This window comes from Schistocerca gregaria, chromosome 4, assembly GCF_023897955.1.
Source record: "Schistocerca gregaria isolate iqSchGreg1 chromosome 4, iqSchGreg1.2, whole genome shotgun sequence".
NCBI classification, from domain to species: Eukaryota; Metazoa; Arthropoda; class Insecta; order Orthoptera; family Acrididae; genus Schistocerca; species Schistocerca gregaria.
The window spans coordinates 521,701,563-521,726,858 of record NC_064923.1 but is presented as its reverse complement, the minus strand read 5'-3'; the positions used below and the strand labels follow the sequence as shown (position 1 = coordinate 521,726,858).

The 25,296-nt window shown below is 37.6% G+C and overlaps 1 protein-coding gene across 2 annotated transcripts in view; it reads right to left on the bottom strand.

Moving 5' to 3' along the window:
• The window catches only part of LOC126268028 (integrin alpha-PS5-like), a 554,707-nt gene that overhangs the window by 27,478 nt on the left and 501,933 nt on the right, over positions 1-25,296 (bottom strand). For both annotated transcript variants that reach the window (XM_049973448.1, XM_049973449.1), the window contains exons 20-21: positions 20,354-20,663; positions 888-972 (exon numbers count right to left, since the gene is read on the bottom strand). In XM_049973448.1, the coding sequence (XP_049829405.1) occupies positions 888-972; positions 20,354-20,663 (395 nt within the window). The remainder of the gene's footprint in view (positions 1-887; positions 973-20,353; positions 20,664-25,296) is intronic.

Below are 25,296 nucleotides of genomic sequence, written 5' to 3'. Positions count from 1 at the left end.
TTTTCTCATAGTACCCTTCTACATAATAAGTCCTTAAATAGAGTTGTCAAGTCATTTATGAGTAAATATATTTTGGAGCTAACATTAACAGCAGCAAATACTGTTGATCAATCCACAACTGTAGTTCTTGTGTTATGTCTATTTATCATCCACATTATCTCTTAAAGCAATTTTCTTGTCACAGCACAATGAGTAGCTGTCCACCATTGGAGGCCCCATTCCACATACTTTAGACAGTTACGTCCTTGTATTTAATCTTATTTATAAATATCTCATTTATTAAAGTGTTCCGACTGATTAATACTCCAAGTGGAGATTCTACCACTGAAACTAAGTTGTAGGAGCATATACATTGTTCAAGACCTGCTGTGTTTCCATCCTCTTTTAAGACATTCATAAGAAAATAACTCCTTGTTATGATTTCATTAGTTTTTCAACACAGAAGTGACAAGAGTGATTCAATGCTTCTCAAAAAGACATTAATATATCCAAAAGATCCACTGCAGACTGACAGCAAAGTAACTGTTACTCTGCCTGCTGTTACCTCAGTGTCACAAAATTTGCTTCAAACTAGATGTCCATATACTATGTTAATTCCAACTGAAATAGCAATCTCATACTTCTCATATCATGTCTGCAAAAAAAAAGTAATAAAATCAAAGTTCTCATTTTCTAACATGAGAAGTCCATCTACATCATGATGTTCAGAGCAGCACAGTGTAAAAGATGCTCCATATTTTAGGCATATTTCCATTAGGTCTATTCTATATATCACACCACTTATATTCTCATGAAATCCCAATACTGTGGGTATTTAACCTGTCTTACAATAAGAAAGTTATTCTCAATCAGAGCTTTGGTCTAACTTAGTAACTAGGTCTACTCACATCACAAGCATGTCCTTAGACAATGAAAGCTCAGCATTTGCAGTAGTGGAAAACAGTACTGTACTTTTAGCCCCCATCAGTGGCTCTGTAATTATGAAAATTTAAATTAATTTAAACAATATCTGATATACTTGGCTGTGATTTATTTTATGCTTTACAAGTACACAAAGAGAAGAATGGCCACATTCAATAGAAAGAACATCTGTCTTCTAACTTAGACATAATAAATTTTAATGCAACAGAAAACCAGCAAATGTAACTTATTTTATTTATTCGATGAGTCGTTTGAGGCAGGGACTCAGAAATAATAATTTTTAATACAGCAGAAAATGAGAAAATGTTACTTTTTTATTTGTTTTATGACTATTTTCAGGCCAGGACCCATTTTCATATCATCCAGAGAGCCAAAATTATATTCCCCCCCCCCCCCCCCCCAAAAAAAAAAACCATGCCAAACATATGCGTGTATTACTAAGTGCAAATGAGCTGTTACAGAGCATACAGATAATTCTCTGTAACTGTATTGAAACAGTTCATTTGTACTTCTTAATATGTATATATTTTTGAAATGGTTTTTGTATTTTGAGGAATACCATTTTGACTATCTGGATGATTTGAAAATGACTTCCAGCCTGAAAGTAGGCATCAAATAAACAAAAAGAAAAGTGAAATTTGCAACTTCCACTGTTTTTCCATTGTGGTGATTAACAGAAATTGCTGAGCTGCACTTATTCCATCATGCTGGAAGCTCATAGTACTTTTTACTTTTTGTGGGTTGTGGAAGAAAACAACATTTAGTATCACATTTAAGGTTAAATCTCATGTTCATGGATTTATCCATTATTGCTGCTTAGTAGAACTATTTCACATTAAGCAATGAAAACACAAACCATGAAATTTCAACAACATTCTTAAGATTTCAGGAATCAACTAAAAGAAATTGTGTTTTTGATGACAGAATATGAAATACTGTAATTAAAATGTGAGATTTGGCTCAGATGTGCTCTAGAATAGAAGAGAAACAAGAAGACTGAGAAGGAAAAACAAGAAATTGATGAAAATACAGACAGTTGTACAGAAGGCAATGGGCAGTGTTGTGATCAGTTACAACAAATACTACTAACATCATAAGAAGTGAAGTACACAGAAACTACAGTGATAACCACTACTTGTGTCTAATATAAGATGTCTTACATATTGCTACTGACTTTTAAATCTTGAATTCTCATTCTAATTTCCACAACATCTTTTGTTGACATAGTCCCAGTAATTTGAAGTGTGGGATAGAGATTGTGTTTATTTGTATGTTTGTGTTCAGTAACAGCAGATTTTATAGATTACAAAGCTTGCTGTGATTCCCATATTTGCTGCAGAGCTTGGAATCAGTTTGAGTAGATTCTCCCATGAAATTACTATCACATTCACATGAAATATTACTAATGACAATGGCTTTGAAGTTATGACTACAAACCATCATTCTGTGGAGCAACATGAAGTTGGAGAAATCTTAAACAGACATTGGATTAAAACTGTCTTTTGATTTCCCAAGAAAGTCAAAGAGATGTTGTGTCCTGTGAAGGATAATAATGGTCTCTGAATCCTGATAATTTATAACATTCCATGTGAATGGAGCATTTGGCTAAATCACATAGTTAAGTAGTTTTATGTTGCACTTTCTATGTGCATGTGTTTACAAACACCCCACCATCAAATATTTCATGCCACAAGCAAGGGCACTGTGCTTTATACACAAGGTGAATCATCAAAAACTTGCACAGTAAATGTAGTGCAAGTGGAAAGTGCTATTGATGTTTGGTTTTCAGATTATAATTAAAGATAAACTTTCAAAACGCTGTAGAACACCACTGCCAGAATGACATCAAATTGCAATGGAATATTATCAGAGAATGATAACAGTGCACACATCACTCTGCAGAAGTTGTGGACACTAAAAGGTTTGAAAAAAGGCATTGGTCTGATGACTGCCATCGGTCTGGGGGAAATAATTTGTAAATTTGAAAAGACTGGTTCATTTGGTGTGCAACATGGTAGAGGGATGTCATTGGAAGCAGTGGTCACAACAGTGTAGGAGGAGATGAGTGGTGGTGTGCAAAGGTGTAGTGCTTGAAAAACTATGTCCAAGATATTGGAGATATCCATGACCATGGTGCATAAAATCCTACAAAACATCCTTCTTTGCTATCCATTCAAAATTACTCATGTGCAAGAGTTGCTTCCTGTTAACCTGCCAGCAAGAGAGACCTTTGCTTTAGAATTTCTTGGCTGTGGAAGATTTTGAGGATATACAAAGCCCACTTCTGTCTGACAGGATATGTCAATACACAGGATTGCTGAATATGGGCAACAGGAAATACACATGCAAATCAAACAGTACCACATCAACCTGAAAATGACACTGTTGGTGTGGGTTTATGGTGCCATTTATCATAGGGGCGTATTTTTTTGAAGAGACAGGTGCTTGCAGTTCTATTGCCTACACCATCACTGGTAAGCGCTCTGAGTGTCTTTTGTACAACCACATCATTCCAACTCTCCAGCAGCATGGACATGTGGACGGGATCATTTTTATGCAAGATGGCACACCTCTTCACATGCAAATCCACTTAAATAGCTGCTGAAAAGAGAATTCACAAATGCTAGAGGGATCAGCGACCATTTCCCTATAGCCAGGCCATCCCAATCACCTGATCTCAATCTGTGCGACTTCTGGCTGTGAGGCTATCTGAAAGGTGTTGTGTTCAGTGGTCCAATTGCAAACTTAACTGCATTGAAGGCACACATTGAGCAACACATTCTGAACATGACCCCGGAAACTCTTCAATCAGTTGTGGAACATGCTGTTGTTCAGTTTCAACTTGTTACAGAAAACAGTAGACAGCATATTGAACATGTTTTGCACCAGACACATGGAAATTAATAATCTGATTTGATTTTTATTCATGATTTTTATTCTGTTTTTGGGTTTATGGCACTTAAAAACGATATTATTGATGCTTTTCGTGTGGCCTTTGGCCTCAGGACAATTAAAACCAATGTGATTGATGCTTTTTTATGTGGTTTTGGGCCTCAGAACAATTAAAAACTGACTTTTTCCATCTGATGTGATATGACCTTACCGTGGTGGATGAGCTTTTGTAACTCACACTATCACACCTGTCCACCCATGTACACTGAGTAGTAGTACAGTTTGTTTAACCTCTAACATGCACCTTAGGCATTGCTGGATGATTCATTTGCCTTTTGTAGTCAATCACTATTAAATTATGATGATTATAGTGACATCTATTTCTACATTTAGTAATAATTTATTTTTCTTCTGTGATACGTTTTTCCCCTTCTCCAATAATATTCCTTTGCAATTTGATGTCATTCTGACCAGTTGTGTTATTTCTATAGCAGCTTGAAAGTTTAATTGTAATCACCCTATAGTTAGCAATAAACAGATTGTAATAATACTTATAAAAGTCACCCCCCCCCCCCTCCCAATATACACTATTTTAAATGGAACAATGCCTGTAGACATACACAGACTAAAATTTTTGCCATGTTTGTTGTAGGATTCTAGTGCGAGTCATTTACTTCAGCCTGCATAGTTGCTACGTACAATAACGTTATGTTTGCTTACAGTATGCTTGTTTGTTCCTTGAATGCACTGTGACTTGATAGTCAGTTGTGTGTGTGGTAGTCCAAGCAGTAAGCTATTATTGGATGATGGAAGTTACCAGTGCAGAAAAAGCTGCCTTGCTCATGGTGTATGAATGGTGTAGGCAAAAGGCAGTTCATTCCTGTATAGTGTATGTGGCAAAATATCCCAACAGGTGTCAAACATCTCAGAAATTATTTATCAACCTCATAAATCAGTTATCCCTTTCCACCCTGAACACCTTTCTTTTTTTTTTTTTTTTTTTAAATGGTGAATAAAGTTGAATTCTCTATATACTTGGGCATGGTAGTCAATGGGAAAAATAATAAAAAAACTCTTCCATAAAAAAATGTAGCGGGAAAACAACTAGCACAATCGTGAGGGTCAGGTTTTATTTCACCAAAATTATTCTCTGACTTCCTGCTATTTTTTTTATATTACCTGAGGAACAGTTATGAATAAAAAATTATTCTTTCATTACTTTTATTTATTAGTTATTATAAAAATGTTACATAGATTTCAAATCATATTCTGTGGCAAAAAAATTAATAATAATTTTTTTTAAATTTATTTTGTAACACAAAGTCATGGTTCAGACTGTTTCACTTTTCGTGAAATAATTTGAAACAATCCTTTCCTTTTGCAAGACATATGTACTGATTGCATTTTATGCACTTTGTCTTTGTTGTGGAACTGCAGCGCTCATACTGACATGGTTGCGGTGACAAAATATCATCCACTGTCAGCCAGTGATCATACCCATTGTATCGCTTGTCCAAACCTGATTTTGGATGGGATTTGTAAACTTTTGCCTTTGTGGAGGTACTTAACGTATCATCTAACGGTATCATCTCTCCTCTTTCTGTCTGGACATGACAGAAGAGCCTCAGCTAGAGACATTCTAAATTTCAACAAATCCATAATGTTCTTTTTGGCAGTCTGGTTTTCATGACAGTGCTCTCTGTAGAGAAACCAGCAGTTGACCACTGAAAGGTCTATGAAATGCAGCAAGCACTTGAGTGTCCAGTTTCTGGTTTTGAACCACGTTTGGTACCACTGGTCATGAATGTCTACGCCATCCATATTGGCATTGTACTGCTGAATTACAAAAAGGCAATCTACATCAAGATAGAGACCCTCCTGCTTACACCACCTTTGAACTTTACATTTTGGCTCAATGCTAGCACAAGTGGATGCTATTACGACCCTCTGACTGTCCTGCCACACAGTAATTACTACAGCTTCATCTGCTCTAACACATGAATGACACTCTCCTCTTTTCATTCTTCCCTCGTTCAAATGAACATTCTTAATTCTGTTTACCATTATTGTGCCAATAGCCTCAATTCCTTTCTCCTTAAGCTTTGCTAAGAGTGGAATAGTGGTAAAGTACCTACAAAAATAAACAAAAATTCCTTGTGGGAGAGTTTGTGTTAGTCATAAAATAACAGAAGGGCCTAATCCTAATGACTTATCATCCAGAGGTGTAGTAGCCCACTGATAAATTTCAAAATCCAACACTATTCCTGATGCTGAGGTCATGTTAACGTTTCTAAGACCTACAGGCCTTGGTTTTCCTTTAACACATTGCTTCAGTTTGAAACACCCAGTAAAAGGCATCATTTGCTCATCAATACTGTAATAGTTAAAGCTACAAGGCAAACTGTGACATCTTCTTCTTACTGTGTCGATCACTGGCTGAACTTTCCACAGTCTATTAGTTTCAGCCTCTTCAGGTGGTTTTATAGTATCAACAAATTGCACATTATTCCTGAGTGCAAGGAACCGGTCTCTAGACATAGTGTCATTAATAGCTGATAAAGAAATAGATTTCTTCCAGTACATAGGTAGCCTAGGATACCTTATGCACCCTATCATTAAATTTAGCACAAAAAACACCTTCAGTTCATGAGCTGTAGTTCCTAGGGATTTCCCTGTCTTTTCAACACTACATATATTTGTATATTTCACTGCCTCTTCAAAAACTTTTCACTGAAATATTCACATAAATATTCAGTAGGAAATCCAATTGGTGAAGGACTCTAGAATTAAAAAGAAGATATTTTAGTAAGTAAATGGGAATGATAACTCAGACCGCACCTCTTTGTCATTGAGCTCAACAGCACTGTAATTAATGTTTGGTGGATGAAACTTCTGAACAAAATTTGATCTCAAAAAAAGCAGTGGTCTGACACCTTCTGTGACACTGTGTGAGCTCCTGTGCTCTTCAGGAACTTCAGGAACTTCTTCGGCACTCAAGTCACCATCAGACGAGTCATCTACCTGCTGAATATTTGAAGGAGAAGGAACAAACTCGTCATCTTTATCTGACAAAATGCCACTCAAATCCGAATCCCCTAGTAGACAATGGATTTGATTGTCTCATAAACCTGCATACAATAATGGTAATGTGCATAAATACTTTCCCATTCAAAACTGTATGAAAAGCAGTAATACAGAGAGACCAATGACACAATCAACAACACCCACAGTCAACACCTAACCTGCACAATTGTGCCAGAACAAATTTAATGCACAATTACTGTGCAAAGATATGAAGTTACTAATAATTATCAATATCACATCATTGTAGACACTACTACAAATAACCAGATCCAGCAAATCGGCAAAACAATTCAATTTAACTTCATTATGAGCTACTAACCAGGTGCCGGCATAATGCTCACTTCTCGATCAACTTAAACAACATGTGCTGCAATCTGTTGGCACCGAATGGCAACATAAACATGAGAAATGCATAGCATACAACTGTGACAAGAAACAAATCCATCATGAGAGACTTCATTGTTTCAGTGTTAAACAGTTATCATATTAAAGCATGAAAAGTAACTGTTTATGTGGTGGGAGTAATTTAAAAACTCAACTAACCTAATAGATGAGAAAGGTTTTATTTGATATTGGGCTTAAAACATGTTTGGCTACTGACGAGAGCCACATTTTTTGAGAACAACTTGTTCATGTGGTTTAAAATCACTTTTACAGCTGGTGTCAGACACATTACTGAGAACCACATATACATGTGGAAATTGGAATATTATTAAACAAGAAACAAACAAAAATAGTGACATGATGAAACTGTGCCCCAGAAAATAGCTTGACCACAAGTCGTGACTCTTTCACATCACCTGTACAACAAATACACTAGTTTATTCCTGACAATGGCAGGAGATTTTGCTGCCAATAATAAACAACCAAGTACAGATACATTTAGTCAAATAACTTTGTATAAAACCAAATACAGTAATTACTTCCTGACAACAGCAACAAACATCACAACCACTAATAAAGAAACCAAGTGCAGTCACATTTAATTTACTTGCATAGCCATTGCATGCATTGACAGTAGACATTAGCTCAAAAAAATACAACTTCTAACAATTTAACAAAATTCATCAAGTAACTAAAAAGCATTTATTATGATTGTGTTTCAAGCAGAATATTAAAATACTGAACTGACTTGACAGGATCACATGTAAGCTATTTTGTAATATATCCAATGACTCAGGACATATTCCCTGACAATTGGCACTGAAATGCCAAATACACTGAAGGCAGAATATGGCATTACAGTCGGCAGCACCTATATGAGACAAGAAGCATCTGGCACAATTATTATATCGGTTACTGCTGCTACAATGGTAGGTTATCAAGATTTAAGTGATTTGGAACATGGTGTTATTGTCGGCACATGAGTGATGGGACACAGCTTCTCTGAGGTAGCGATAAGTGGAGATTTTCAGGTACATCCATTTCATGAGTGTACTGTGAATATCAGGAATCAGATAAAACATCAAATCTCCAATACTGCTGTTACCAGAAAAGATCTTGCAAGAACAGGAGAATTGTTCAACATGACAGAAGTGCAGCCTTTCTGCAAATTGCTGCAGATTTCAGTGCTGGGTAACCAACAAGTGTCAGCGTGCAAACCATAAAACAAAACATCAATGTTATGGGTTTTCAGAGCTGAAGGCCCTCTCATGTACCCTTGATGACTGCAAGACACAAAGATTCATGCCTTGCCTGCACCTGTCAACACTGACATTGGATTGTTGATGACTGGAAACATGTTGCCTGCCAAACAAGTCTCATTTTAAATTGTATGGAGCATAATGGACATGTACAAGCATGGAGACACCCTCATGAATCCAATGACCCTGCATGTCAGAAGGAACTATTGAGGCTGGCAGAAGCTCTGTAACGGTGTGAGGCATACACTGTTTGAGTGATATGGGCCCCCTGATACATCTAAAGATGACTCTGATAGGTGACACATACGTAAGCATCCTGTCTGATCACCTGCATCCATTCATGTCCATTGCGCATTCCGATGGGCTTGGGAAATTCCAGCAGGACAATGCCAGACAATACATTGTCCAGAGTTGCTCCAGGAACACTCTTCTGACTTTAAACACTCCCACTGGCCACCAAACTCCCCAGACATAAACATTAGTGAGCATAGCTGGGATACCTTACAATGTTCTGTTCAATCAGAAGAGATCTCCACCCCCTTATACTCATGCATTTATGGAAAGTGAGCAGAACTTTCTAATGTCCTCTTAGTTTGACTTTCATGATGGATTCTCCACAGAGAAAACAATACTAGTCATCACAAGTGAAGTCCTGGCAGAGCTAAATAAGAAAAATTATCCAATTTACATGTTTTGTGACTATGCAAAGATTCTGATTGTGTGGATCTTAAAATTTACCTGGGAAGCAAAAGTATTATGACAATAGTGACATCCCTCTTATGTGGTTGAAGTCACACTCATAACAGAAATTAGAGAATAACTTTCACAAATAGTGTTACATGCATGACACAAACCTCAGAATAGGGTTCAACAAAGATTGTTGTTGGGCCCTCCCTCGTTCGTAACATACGTAAATGATCTTTCAACGACTTCAAGGAACAACTAAAAATTAAAGAATTTGTTGATGATACAAGCACACTAATAAACAGCACCACTCAAAAATGTACCCAGACATGGCTCTCGTGATAGGTAAACATAACTACAAATGTTTCACAAATAACAATTTAGCTTTTGATCTTACAAACTCTCATATCATGCTATTTCAAAAAAGCAAAAATGATCTGCACTCACTAAAAGTAGTCATTAATTGTCTTAAAGCAAATGAATCAACTAAGTAAATGTAAAATTTCTTGGAGTCCAGTATGCTACCAAGTTGAAATGTAATCACACAATGGAAAATACAGGATAGAATAACGGCAATACTATGGAAAAGATAGATTCCTACTCACACTACAAAGGAGACAGTGAGTTACAGGCAAGGGCAATGAAAAGAATGCTGCATATTTGAGGTTCTGGACACAAGGCCTTCTTCTAAAGTAGAAAAAGCACAAAAGTTCACACAAGCACAACTCACACATGCATGGCCACTATCTCCGGCAGTCCGACTTCAGCAGCCAGAGACAATGGTAATGTATCTGAGAGTTGTGCTTGTGTGAATGTGTGTGTTTCCACTTTAGAAAAAAAGTCTTGTGGCTGAAAGCTCAAATGTACAGCAGTCTTTTTGTTGTCTCTGTCTGTATCTCAACTTCTCCTTAGTCAGTAGCAATATATTCTTTCACTCTCATTAAAATGTAATCAGCATACAGATAAACTGTGCTACAAACTCAGCTCAGCATGTTTTGCCCTTGGAAGCATATCATTCATTCATTCATTTTTTCTGACATGTTCTGCAGATGTCATAATGAAGATGAGCCTCCAGACATTTAAAATGACTTAAGTAACAAACACAGTTGGTTACTTCTGAACTGCTGATTATCTCACTAGAAATTTACTGTTGCATATTCCAATAAAAAGTTCAACTATCCACATTTTTTGACTAATTACATTTTTATGAAAATTACCTACATTATGAGTAAGAGCACATTAAAAATAAAACTCTGAACAATAAATCCAAGCCAAACTCATCCTAATTAATATCATCTTTATTCATACATATGTTACTTGTATGTTAATAATATTATGAAAAGAATATGTCACTACTCATAAAATTTATCAAAGTGTAATGAGAGCATGGCACATCTGTTTCAAGAGTCAACATCAGGCACAAGTGATTCAGGGAAGGACAGATGTTTTTGGCCAATGATAAATGGTCTTGAATGCCATGTAGCATTACCATTACCATTAGCCAGTAAGCAGATGCCCTTATTATAGAAGACTGGTGAATTACAGTGTCAGCAACTGCCCCAGAGGTCAGGCTCAGAGTCAGAATCACAATACACATGCAGTGCTCTCAGAACCTTTGTGCCATTATTCCATGTCTTCCACTCCTGTGCTCCTTCCACTATAAGGCAACATGCTACACCCCTTTGCTCTTCTTCTTCTACTTCTTCTCCTCCTCCTCCTCTTCCTCCTCCTCCTTCTTCTTCTTCATTTTTTTAAGTCTCCTTTCTCCAAGCATTCTTACAGCAAGCACATCTTATTATGTAGGCAGTGGCATTATGATCCCTCCAGAGGTTTTCATTTTGCGCCCTCTGGCTCATTTCATTTTTAATGTAACTAATGCATATGTACTTCACAAGTCACCATTGTGAATGATGGAGGGTACCTTGTACTGCTAGTAGTCATTTCCTTTCCAGTTCCACTAACAAACAGGGCGAGGGAAAAATGGCTGCCTATAAGCCTCTGTACAAGCACAAATTTCTCTTACTTAATCTTCATGGTCCTTATGCAAAATGTATATCATGCTAAAACAAATAAAGCAGAACTGTGTGTGTCCTGTCCTCTCCTACAGTGCTGCTTCATTTTTTGTCATGTGAAATTCTGTGCTCCTAAGAGCTACTGTTTCATGCTTTCACTCTATGTAGTTTTGCTGCTGTGTTATCATCTTTGTAGATATTAAAGGGAGAAGATCAATGTTAGTAAAATTGTTGTGTTCTTGCTATAAAAATATCTCCTAAGTCCACTACAACAGGTTATGGGCCCAAGTTTGAAAGCTTCAGGTTGTGAGAATTATACTATTCTTTCACTAGACTATTTTTCCATTTACTACAATATTCACAAGACAGCAAGATTTGTGGAATAGCAGTCACAACACTTCAGTTGAATGATAACAGAGATCTCACAAATATTTCCAAGTCATCAAGTGAAGATCAGTGAAAGACACAGAAATAGCATATTCAACTTTGACTACAGGAACATTCTCTTTATTCAATTAGCATGATACACACCAGTGTCTGTCACTAGCAGAAAGAGACAAACTGTCTGACCCATATCAGTGCTGGCAATGGGACAATGATTGGGCAGCACATATCATTGGAATGGTGAAAAAGACGAGTGATGCAAAAGAATTTTGGTACACTCTTACATCAATATATGAACAATCTCCTTGCATCAGCTGTATACTGAGTTCAACTGTTTCTTTGAAACATCAAAAGATGACATCACATCTATAACAAAACACATATCACTACTCATGAACATTTTACATGACTTATGCAGTGAACTGAATACAATTAATCCAAATGCAACTTTGCCTCTTCGCTGCTTCAGCAATGAATATCAGTTTTACAGGTCAAACTGGTATCATGTTACTGAATCTGAAAAGATTACAAAGTTTCTTATTGAGAATTTACATCTGAGTCAAAATGCATTATGTACAGAGACAGCTGGTACTTTCATTGTAAAATCAAAGTCAGATGAGCAGCATCAAAAACAGAAGAAATTTACAACAGACTGGAATAAGTCCAAAAAGACAGCAAGAAATGGCATTTTGCCATGTTTAAAAGTTTCCAATTTCACAATTGTACAACCAGCTGGCTATGAAGTTATTTCTGGATATGGGACTTACAGTGCTTATATTGAAAAATTCATAAACAAAAGGTTGAAACCTGCTTTGCTTGAAAATGTCTGGTATGTACTTGATGTCAGACAGCAAATTTTCTCTGTCTGTCCAGATGAACAATGTGGATATAATGTGACTTTTGATAACAAAGGTAGTATCATTTGGAGACACAGTGAAATATCACAATGGGAGGACTAGTTGGTTCAGTATACATTATGAACACACGAGTTTGTCATCTGGATTCACAAATAATGATTAATTGAGAAACTTCAGAAGAACAACTACAATGTTGGCATGAGATACTCATTTGCTGCTTTTTTTGCCTCCACCAGTACTAGTATATTATTCTCCAGGTGACTTATATAGGTCAATTGAATACAGAACACAAATTTTACCTTTGATGCTTTTTCTTCCCTTCAATAGCACTAGTACCTTATTCTTCAGTTGACTTACATAGGACAACTGAAGTACAGGATACAAATTTTACGTTTGTCGCTTTTCTCATCTTCGCTAGTACTAGTACCCTACTCTTCAGTTGACCTATATAGGTTAACTGAAGGATGAGATACCAACGATAGTGAAAGCAAAAAAAATAGTGACATGCATAACACTGTCATGGATTACTTCAGTTGACATTATACAAAATTTATAGATGTCAGTTTTTTCTCCTTTGTTTGTACTAATATCAACAGCAGAATGGGATATGAGTTCTAATGTAGGTGAAAAAGGGAACAAGTGTTAAATTTGTATCATGTACTTCAGTTGATCTATATAGTTCACCTGAGGAATAGGACACTAGTACTAGTGAAGGTGAAAAAAGTGACACACATAAAATTTGTGTACTGTACCTCAGATAACCTGTGTAGGTGAACTGAAGAACAGGATAGTAGTACTAGTAAAGGCAAAAAAAGAAACAAATGTAAAATTTGTATCTTGTACTTCAGTTGACCTATATAGGTTGAATGAAAAATAGGATAGTAGTACTAACAAAAGTGAAAAAAGTGACAAATGTAAATTTTATATCCTGTACTTCAGTTGATCTAAAGATCAAAAATTTGAAGATCAACTGAAGTAAAGGATAGATGTACTAGCAAAGGTGAAAAAGGTGAGAAACATAAAATGTGTCTCCTATACTTCAGCTGACCTATATAGATCAACTGAAGATCAGGATACTAGTACTAGTGAAGGCAAAAAATGTGACAATTGCAAAATCTGTATCCTGTACTTCAGTTGACTTACCTATGTCAGATGAAGAATAGGATACAACCCTCATAGCTCAGCTGAGGTACAAGATGCATCTATTACGCATGCCACTTTTTTTACTTTTGCTAGTACTGGTATCCTGTTGACATCTTCAACTTTTGCAGTCCTAACAGAAACAAAAACATTGCATTGAAAGAAGCATTCAGTTCATGGTGCTGTGGAATGTGAGAAAAACTGCAAATAGGCATTCATAAGAAGAAGAACAACACCAAAAATGCAACAGGAGCATAAATATTGTACACACAACCTGCCACTGATGATGCCTTGCAGAAAATAAAGGTGAAACATGTATAGCATTAAAATTGTCTTTTATTCAGTTGCTTTCAGACGGTCCATAAGTAAAAGTTATCAATATACCGTAATAGTATCCTGTTCTTCAGTTGGCCCACATAGTGGAAGATATGAATCAATTGCTGAGGAAACAGCAACTGGAACAGCTCTCTATCAGACAATGGTGTAATTCAAAACATATACACAACTGATTTAAAATTACCACAAGCGACAAAAAACATACACAAATCTGTCACTTAATAACACATTCATTCATTTACAATTACAATTATGAAGCTTTGCTGCAGAAGATAACCAATTTAGTATCTATGGCCCGAAAATAAACCAATTAATGTCTATAACTATAATTTGACATAATTGGCCAAAGCCAACAAGTTGTATCCCATTCTTCAGTTGACCCCATTCAAAATATGAATGTAGAGGACATATATCCATGATCTGTTTTCTCTGTGCTACAGTTGTTTGTTTTTTAACATTTGCTTATACTTCTAGATCTTTGCAATGTATTGTCTGTGATAACTAGTGATGTATTTGGCCACAGCCGATGGGTTGTATCCCATTCTTCAGTATTCCCCAAATGAGTTACCACATCAACATCCAGTTAATAAAATATGGATAACACCCATTCCATACCAAGAAATCCCTTCTGTCCAGCCTGGCCACCTGTGGGTGTTGCATATGCATTGACAAGCAGTCCCTCTCATAATACACCGATGGTGTCACTGAAGACTTCATTGACCATAATTATCCTCCCAATAAGTAATGCAACACATTTTTTCTGAAAGAAGATTGGTTTTATTTAGGAATCCAATACACCAGTCTTTTGGCTACAAAACCACATTTTTCAATATAATCTTCATTCAATGCATCCGCCTTACACCACATTCCTGGGAGGGCCTATATACCCACTTGGTACCACTTCACTAGTAAATGTTGGAGCAAATATGTATCATGCCACATCAATAACCTTCCTGTCATCCATGTACTGCTTTCCATGGAGTGCATCCTTCATTGGGCCAAACTGAGAAGAGTTGGAAGGTCTGAGATCTGGGCTGTAAGGCGGATGAGGAAGAACAATCCAATGAAGTTTTATGAGCTCCTCTTGGGTGTCCAGATTTGTGTGAGGCCTTGGGTCATCGTGGAGAAGGAGAAGTTCATTTATATTTTTGTGGTGATGAACATTCTGACATTCTTTCTTCAATTTCCTGAGGGTAGCACACCTGTGTGCCACCGGCCAGCATGTGGGAGATGAGATTTGCATGACATTGTTGTAAAAATGACAGGAGCTTTGCCCAAAACTTCACCATGTTTTTGTTCACTGCCAGGTCTCCATTGACATTCTGCTAGTGCATGTGAGTAATTGGGATGATCTAGTTTTCTGCCCAAAAAATAAAAAAAAAAATACAAAAAAGCTCAATTACAGTTCTTGGCTTGGAATGCACCTCCATTACAGGTGCTATTTTATAGGCTACATATTGGGATACTATCAATTAGAACTTCATGAAACTCTAGAGGGCTGAAAGGGGAAAATTTCGTGATGGCCTACAATAAATTCTGCATTTTTTTTTTCAAAAGAAATTGCCCAAGGAAAGAATATTTGTATCACTTACTGAATGCCCCTTATAGTTTGCCACTGGCTCATATTTTCCAAGAACTTGAGTTGTCTTGTAGATCCTTTTCACTTACACAGAATGTCATAAACATATTTGTTCCAATACAAACCATGTTTTTCCGGTGGTTCACTCTTTTGATAATCAGTCTTCCACTTTTCTATCAATATTTCTACTATAAAGGGGGATAAAGGTGAGTCCATTGCCAGACCACCTGCCTGCTTATAATTGCTTGATTTAAAGAAGAAATAATTTCAATTTAAACAACATTCCTCTGTGCTATGATCTGCTGCTCTTCTGGATTACTTTTGTGTAAATACAATGATTATAACATCTATATAACCTTTTACAGAACTGTTCAAGAACAAGTTACATACATCAAAAGTGACTTACATTACATTGTGGTTCAGGAGGAATGTGGATAGCTTGTAGACAACCTTGGTCCACATCAAAAAGATATCCTCAATGGATCTGAACCAGGAGCAGGATTTGGGATTCTGGGAGGTTAGGGAGGAATCCTCTAGACAGACAATGAATAGGTTACATAGCATGGTGCCAAGTGGGTGCCCATTGCCATGTTTCGGATTTGTATGTAGGTGTGTCTTCAAATTTTGGTTGAGGATATTGTTGCTCGTGTTGACCAGGGAGGAGGTTGTAGGTTTGGAATTGGTCATGCATTGGTTAAGGTCATGGGCATCACGGATGTTACTGTGGAGGAAGGTGGAAATAATAATGATGAACAGAGTGTCTTGCGGTAAAGGAAATAGGAACTGTGGTAAGTGGGTGGAGGAAATGGTCATTATAGGAGGGCAGGCAATGGGTAATATTCTGAAGTTGTTGGTTCATGAGAGCAGAGATTCTCTCAGGGGGAACACAGTAACCAGCCACTATGGCACATCCTCTGTGGTTTGTCTTGTTGATGTTAGGAATTGTGTAAAAGGTGGGAGTGTGGTAGGAGTGAGGAGAGAGACAGATGGAGTGGACAGGTTCTGGAATGGGAGAAGGGTATGAGTAGAGACTGGAGATCTAGTTTCATTTCTGGAATGGAGTAACTGTAGCAGGGAGTTACATGGATGAATCTGACACCTGACAGAGTCCTTCAGCCAAATAATCCTCAGATACAAAACCATAGTTGCAGAGTCTCTGTCAGCAGGTAGGGTTTGGGATTGGGATTAGTATTAGGTAGTGGATTGGGTTCTTCCCACAGATGTAAAGTTAGCTTCCATTTTGAGGGATCTGGGGTATGATGATGGGACACGGTTTGAGGTTAAGAAATTCTGGAATGTTCTAGGGGGCATTTTGGGGACAGCGGAGGTGGGTCACATCTGGGTGGTAGATGTAATTAGGCCTTTGAGGCAGGGTTTGACAGCTTGGAGAGTATGCAGAGGAAGTTTAGAGGCTGTTGTAGAGGTGGTAGGTAGTGGTACACCTGAGCAGGACTGGGAGGTGAACAAGTTGGAGAGCTTTTTGAGTTGGCACTGTGCATTCTCCTCTAGTTCCTGGAGGGCAAGACTGTATTGGTTCACTCCTCTATCCAATTTTGATCCATCTCCACTGCCCCAAATCACCACCTTATGGTGTCACCGCCAGACACCACACTTGCTAGGTGGTAGCCTTTAAATTACGTCGGACCCGCGTGTCGCCATTATCAATGATTGCAGACCGAGCGCTGACACACGGCAGGTCTAGAGAGACTTCCTAGCACTCACCCCAGTTGTACAACCAACTTTTCTAGCGATGGTTCACTGACAAAATATGCTCTCATTTGCCAAGACAATAGTTTAGCATAGCCTTCGGCTACGTCATTTACTACAACATAGCAAGGCGCCATTATCAGTTACTATTGATATTGTGAAACATGTAACGCCAAGAGCGACATTTGTCATTAATGGATAAAGTTAAGTATTCCACCAGCTACGTCCGTGGTTTCTAAGTACTAATTTCCTCGTCCTGCTCCAGACCTCACGCCAGCCTGCATGAGCTAAAACGCGTGCCTTTCGGCCTCCTCTAGTAACATGGTGTTGGCTCTCCTGCCAAACACAACACACCTATTAACATTCCAGAATTACTTAACCTCAAACCTTGCCTCACCATCATTCCCCCATTCTCCTAACATGGAAGTTAACCTTATATCAGCAGAAAGAACTACAAACCACCATTTAAAAATTGATTGTTACTTGATAATCATACTTACCCACAAATGTTACACTACTGTCATTTTGAACTGCAGGGATTACCTGGCATTAGGGTTCATCCAGCTGGCAAATTCATCCACCTACAAACACTGTCACAGTGACTCCATTCCAAAAATATAACAGGCTCTCCAGTCTCTTCTCTCTTCTCAAATTCCTAGGCCTATCCTAGAAGCTCCGACCTAAGTCTACCTCTCTCCTCATCCTTAACTCTCCCCTCTCTACTGCCTTCTATTTAATTCCTAAAGTCAAAAAGCCAAGCTACCCAGGATTTCCATGTGCCCCCACCAAGAGGATCTCTGCTCTTGTGGTCCAACACCTTCAGGCTATTACCCATGAGCTATCATATAGTGTCAAAGACACCAACCATTTCCTCCAACAACTCTACATGGTTCCTGTTCCTTTACCACAAGGCAGCCTGTTCATCATAACTAATGTCACTTCCCTCCACAATAACATCCCTAATTCCCATGGCCTTGCCCTGACTGAACACTACCTATTCCATTGCCCAACTGATTCCAAACCTACTGCTTCCTTCCAAGTCACAATGTCAAACTGTATCTTCATTGACAGTTACTTCAACTTTGAAGGCATCATCTACAAACAAATCTGTGGTAGGGCAATAGGCATCCCCATAGCAAAATCCAATGGCAACATATTCATTGGATGTCTAGGAGACTCTGTCGTTACAATCCAGATTCCCACAGCCCTCAACTGATTAGATTCATTGGTGATATCTTTGTGATCTGGACTAATGATGAGGACACCCTATCAACATTCCTCCAGAACTCCAAAATCTCCCCCATTCACTTTCTTTGAGCCTCCTCAACCCAACAAGTCATCTTCTTTGATGCTGACCTCCACCTCAAAGACGTTTCCATCAGTATATCCACCCTCAACAACCTTACCAACCACCACCCACCTCCTCTTGAATAGCTGCCACTCATTCCATACCAAGAAGTCCCTTACAAGCAGCCTAGCCAACCATGACTGTCAAGCCTGTAGTGATGAGCTGTCCATCTCCAATAAACCATTCCATACCAAGAAGTCCCTTACAAGCAGCCTAGGCAACCATGACTGTCACATCTGTAGTGATGAGCTGTCCATCTCCAATAAACCAAGGGTCTCACTGAGACCAAAATTACCATCCCAAATTTGTACCGAATCAGATCTCCCAAGCCTTGTCTCTCCATATTCCCACTGTGCAGCCACAAAGATCACTCACCTCATGACTCAGTGCCACCAAAGACTGCAGCAACTGAATCACATTCTATGCCAGGATTTCTACTGCCTCCCATCATGCCCTGAAATGAGGAATATCCTACCCAATATCCTTACCATCACATCCACAGTGCTATTCCACCACCCACCACACCTATGCAATAACCTTGTCTACCTGTTCTCCATCCTTGCTCCAAACCCCATGCTTCATGGATCTTACCCATATAATGGAACTAGATCCAAGACCTGCCCCATACATCCTCCTACCAAAGATCACTCACCTCATGACTCAGTGCCACCAAAGGCTGCTGCAACTGAATCACATTCTGTGCCAGGATTTCTACTGCTTCTCATCATGCCCTGAAATGAGGAATATCCTACCCAATATCCTTACCATCACATACACAGTGGTATTACACCAGCCACCATACCTGTGCAATAACCTTGTCTACCTGTTCTCCATCCTTGCTCCGAACCACTTGCTTCATGGATCATACCCCTGCAATAGAACTAGATCCAAGACCTGTCCCATACATCCTCCTACCAACCACCACCTACTCCAGCCTGATCACAAGCATTGCCCATCCCATTGAAGGCCGAACTACCTGTGAAAGTAGTACTGTGATTTGCAAACAAAGCTGCAACAACTGTGCTGTGCTTACACCAACCACCCACGTTGCTTCACCCATGAAGCAGAGTTGTTCACAGTCCAGTCTCAGACCCAGTAGTCATGTTTGTGTGTGTGTGTGTGTGTGTGTGTGTGTGTGTGTGTGTGTGTGTGTGTGTGTGTGTGCACGCGTGCGCGCGCATGTGCATGCATGCACATACCACCTTTTTCATATTATTGCCACCATCACTACATGTAGATGCCTCTCATATTGGAGTCTGAGTGACCTACACTTTCCTTTAAATCTTTGTCAACATATCCGTGTTTCCTCTCTGAGGAAGGAACTATTAGTTCCAGAAGCTATGTACTGTGTCATTTCTACTTTTATATGTGTCTACTGGCTAAATATTTGACCATGTTTATTGCCTACATATTTTACCTCCTCAAGTTATGCACTGGCCAGAAATTCTGCCTCGTTTGTATTAATGGTCTCAGTTGTTCTTCTTTGGAGAGAATACATCTTATCCTATGGCATTCTTTTCTCTTCAACTGACTTCCATTACCTTCAAGACCTGCCTTTTGTTTAAGATTCAATTATAAAATTCTTTCTTTGTATAAAGTACTAATTTTAAGTGGGACAAATTTTTGCAATAAATTCATTTGAAATTCCTCATTCCACAATAATGTAATTTTTTGAAACATATCATTTTAGGAAGCATTGAGAGACAATATTTTACATAACATAAATCCATCTGAAAGTGATTGAACAAAGAGAGACTACTACTTACTTAGTGAGGATGCATTGAACACTAAGTCAACAGGAACATCAAAGTATGCATTTTGATTCCACATTTCAGATGCACTGCAGATTACTTTCTGACATCTGACATTTGAAGAAGAACAGTTTAAGAACAATGTCTTATTTTCAGAAGCTGTGTTCATATTTTTATTTAGTGTATGTTCCTCTTGAAGAGTAGTAGATTTCTTCACTCTGACCAATATTGTCTGATCACGTACTGGAACCTTCTGTACTGTGTTCCTCATCACCTTTTCTTGATCTGGCTGCCTGCATAAAACTTCTTTGCCATTCTGATAAAACTGTAAGATTTAAAAAAAAGTTAATTGTCATTACAATTAAATTCAATTTATAATATACAAAAAACTTTCTAGGCAGAGATCAAACCTCATTTATAAAATGTTCATATCATCCTTTTTTGCCCCCAATTATTAACTATAATAATTATCTGAAAGTTAGTCTGATATAAGAAAATTAATATAAAAAACAAAAGTAAAAAATTAGTTTCAAAAACAAGTATGCACGACCTGACACAGGAGAGGGACATCTACTTACATACAGGAACAACTGAAACTTGGCTTAAATACCTTGTAAGTAAAATGTACAGTTGTAGGTCTAGAATTTAAAATTTTTACAATTTTAGGAATCATGAATGATTGTATTTCAACTAAATGTTGGTGAAAACAAAGTGTGTATGTTGATTTACACCATTTATTACTTATTAAAGCTAGAAATACAATCTTGTATTATTTTGAGCATAAAGAACAAATGTATATAATAGTTGTACAGAGTAACACTTATGAAACTTGCAAGTTAGAATAAAAGCACTAAAGTCAATGTATATTTATTGGGGGAGTACAGCAGTGCATTAGCTGTTAAAGGTTAAGCTTTGTGAAAGATTATATACACACAGGTAATGAAGTTCCCTATTCATAAGGCAAAAAATGTCAGAGTTATACCACACTCAGTATATGAAGGATAACAAAATAACACGGAAAGATGAAATCAATTGCTAGTATATTTCATTGATGCTAAATGATACAATTGAATGGTGACAATGAAGGATGTGGACAGAAGGGGCTGTACAAAGTGATGAACAATTACTAGATTCTCTATTATGACCAGAGCATACAATGAGCACTACTTCTGTTTATGACTCTGAAGTGCCAAATGGCTTTTTATACAATATGGTGTTGATGCTAAATAAATGTCATCATGTGGCATTTATTTATTTGGCTTGATACTGAAGCATGGCAGCGGGAGTTGACCTGTGAACATTAATGGTTCTTACATTTCCCGTGTGATGAACTTATGGTACTTATACCACTGCACTGAATTTAATTGGCCATAAACAAAAAAGCAAATAAGGATACAATGGTCATATATTAACAGTAATGACTGCTTACATGAAGATGATATTCAAGTGACTACAATCAGGTAGGCTGCATTGCTGAGCAACATAATAGACAAACACTAAATATAATGCTGAGGGACACTATTATATTCAACATTGTAGTGGTGCTTGCCCACTTAGTCTCTTCATTTGTTTGTTTGTTGTCTTCGGTATCAATGTACTGGCTGAAAAAATAGGGGGTGGATGTGTAACTACTGTCTACTGTAAATGATATAGCCAACATATGCATAGTTGAGTTTCATAGTCTTTTACTTTCACTTTTCACAACCCCCCATATAGTACACATTTATATAGCCAGTGCATTGTTTAACTTTTGATAAGCCTCCTTAATAGGTTGCAGGTGAACATCCACAGACTGCTACAATACTTTCCTGTTGAACATCTATGAGCAGTAAAAACCTAACCATAAGGTTCACACACAGCCTAATTATATAACACTTATTACACTGATAAGTTGATGCATTGTTGTTGTTCTAACCAACACAGGTTCCTCATCTGAAACTTGGCCGTGGACTGACTGTCTCGTGACCAAAAATTGGGCCCTTATTATCAATCCTCACAATAATAGGTACTGAAACTACACATCATTAAAAGTTAAATTTACAGAAATTACAATTTAAACTTAACTCAACAAATTAATTGAATACATTGAAAAATTGTGTCTTTTTAACAGTTTCTTCTACTGCAAGAGTTAGGCTTAATTATTTGTTTAAATCATGACATTAACATACATATTTACGAAAACAGTACTTTTAAAAAAATTGTTAATTACTTTGGAATTAATTAAGGGTTGGCTTTGCTAACATGTTTCCGAATATAGCCAAACAGATACTTTAAGATTACTTGTATTTTGTCATCCAAATGTTTATAATTAGTACAGAATTTGTATTTGTTTATACGTCAACAATAGAATTTAAGTCACGAAACACTTACTGATTTCACCCTATAGCAAAAGATACTAACAAGAAACAGTTAAAATAAATTATAAAATCAATTACATAAGCACAAAATTGGATCTGGTGTTATATTCGCTGAAACTGAAGGCAAACCTTTCTCTTTTATGAAAATGCTGATTATACTCACTTCTGTTTATGGTAATTAGTTAAAATTGAAAAAAATGACATTTAAGGAGGAGGATGGAAAAACAATAGGGGTAGTAAAAAATACCCCAGCCTGCTTTGTCACAACATGCTATCACAAATCCTGCATGAGGTGAATATTCATACCAACTCAAAAAACAAGTGTCCCACTGTTTCCTTGGCAGTCTCACTTATTTGAAGTCTCACGCATTAAGAAACTTTTGAATATATTTTGTAAACAATTTGTTCATAACAGTCCTGCAACAATCATTGGCCATTCTTCATGAACTTACAAATCAAATGGCAGCACATTTCTGAGCAACAAATACAACCACTATTTGATTCCATCCCATGGTGTTTAGAGACTCAGACTGCAGCAGTTTGGGTCTTTTCAATACAATGACCTCTAAATGTCACAGGTTCTGTATTACTACTCATTAAAGTAGTATATGATCCTACTGGTTCTATAGATGATAAAGAGAGAGTAAAAATGTATGAAGAGATAAAATAAATTATTTATGCCTTTATTCCAGTTACAAAGCACAATCTTACACAAGCTGTGTAGGAGAACATAGACTGGGAGATGGGAATGGAGAGAGGAATCTGCATGAGAAAATTTTATACAATCTGTTGTTTATAGGATCTAAAATTCCTCCAACAAAATTCTAAAGGTTGTAGAGGGAACTGAACAGACAATGTTTTGAATTGGAAACCAATGTCTGGAAATGTACAGTTTATGTGCTACAGCTGTTTTAAAACATGTTTGCTAGGTAGGTACGCAACAGGGTAGTCAAGTTTGGGGAGGAGGTATACTTACATCAGATCATTTGATATCATTTGGCATCCATCCTACTTCTCTGAGAGGGTTTGAGCCACATTCACATGTCTGTGTGAGAGCAACATGGTTGAGTACACACTTACAGAATACACTAACATGATCCTCCCATATGGTGAAGCTCAAGGTGATGGAAGAGCAGCTTATTGTCTTTGTCAAGATCCTTATCCACAATGCAACCTTATCCACAATGTCTGACTCCATTGCATACCCTATCTGCCACAATTACACAATGGCTTCGAGAAAGGGGTATTTCACCATCCACAAGTGTGACTGTGGTGCATGAGTTATAGTCATTGCACGACAGATTGCAGACACCAGGTGTGATACAGTGTGTGTACCACAACATCATTTGCAGGTATAGGTCTGCACCAAACTTGATGGCTGCCACATCGGACCTTACTTGTAGTGGATCAGAATGGTAACACTCCTTTGAAAATAACAAAAGCAGTTTAAGTTTAACTGTAAATGATAGTGTTTATGAAAAGTGATGAAGTTTCCTTTTTGTTTCTTTCATTATTAATGAGTAAAATTGTAAAGGAAGTGATGTACTGGGTCACACCTAATAAATTAGCTGTAAATGTAGTCAGGCTATAAAAATGTTTTGATATGGTTAAAGCAGAGAAATGGTACATTTCCGCACATGTATTCCAATTCAAAATAATATCTACTCAGTCCCTTCCACAAGTCCTAGAAGTACATAAGGGGACTTTATAGCGCCCGGTACAAGATCGGTCTGTAACTCGAATAAGGATAAGTAGAAAGTTTCATGGATTTCTGCATATTTTGTTCCTAATATGTCTCAACTCTTGAAAGAAACTCTACAGTATTGCAAAGAAATAAAAACTAAAATGGGGCTGGGGAATGGGATTTTGTAGTTTAAAAAAGAAGAAAGGAAAAATAGTAGAAGATGAGCTAGGGGGCAGGAATGAAAGGGGAAGCTGTGCGGTTAAATTTTATGGGGAACATAATTTAACCATTGCTGACAATTGGTTTAAGAACCCTTAAATGAGATCTGGAAACACCAGAAGAGTTAAGATGGATTATAATATTGAGAAAGAACCAAATTTTAAAATGCATAATAAGTCCAGGAATAGATCTTAACTCTGACCATGACTTATTATAAAATGGAAATTCCCAAGTGGTCGTAGGAGTCTAGTGGGTAGAGCACTAGGCTCCATCTCTGGAGGTCTTGGGTTCAATCCCAGATAGGAGTGATGATTTTTCCCTGTTCCAGTAATTCCAGGTTGGCTCCAGGTTCACTCAGCCTGCTGTCAAACGAGTATTGTGGATTTTTCCCTGGGTAAAAGGCAGCTGGGATGCTGGGCTCACAACTCACCCACTCCCATACTGTGACAAGGAAACGCTACCTACAGTCAGGCCAGTAGTTCACTCAAAGGCTTGTGCCAAAGGCAAATTAAGCTGAACAATAAACAGGAAGACAGTGAATTTTGGAGATGTGATCTGGATAAGTAGAAACACCCACAGATTTTTAAATATTACAAAGGTAGGATTAGGCAGCAATGGTTTTTGGCTGCAGTGGGTCACAATATTGGCTGGAATAGACTCTTGGAAAGTCTGATGTTAAAGTGAATGAAATATAGGTG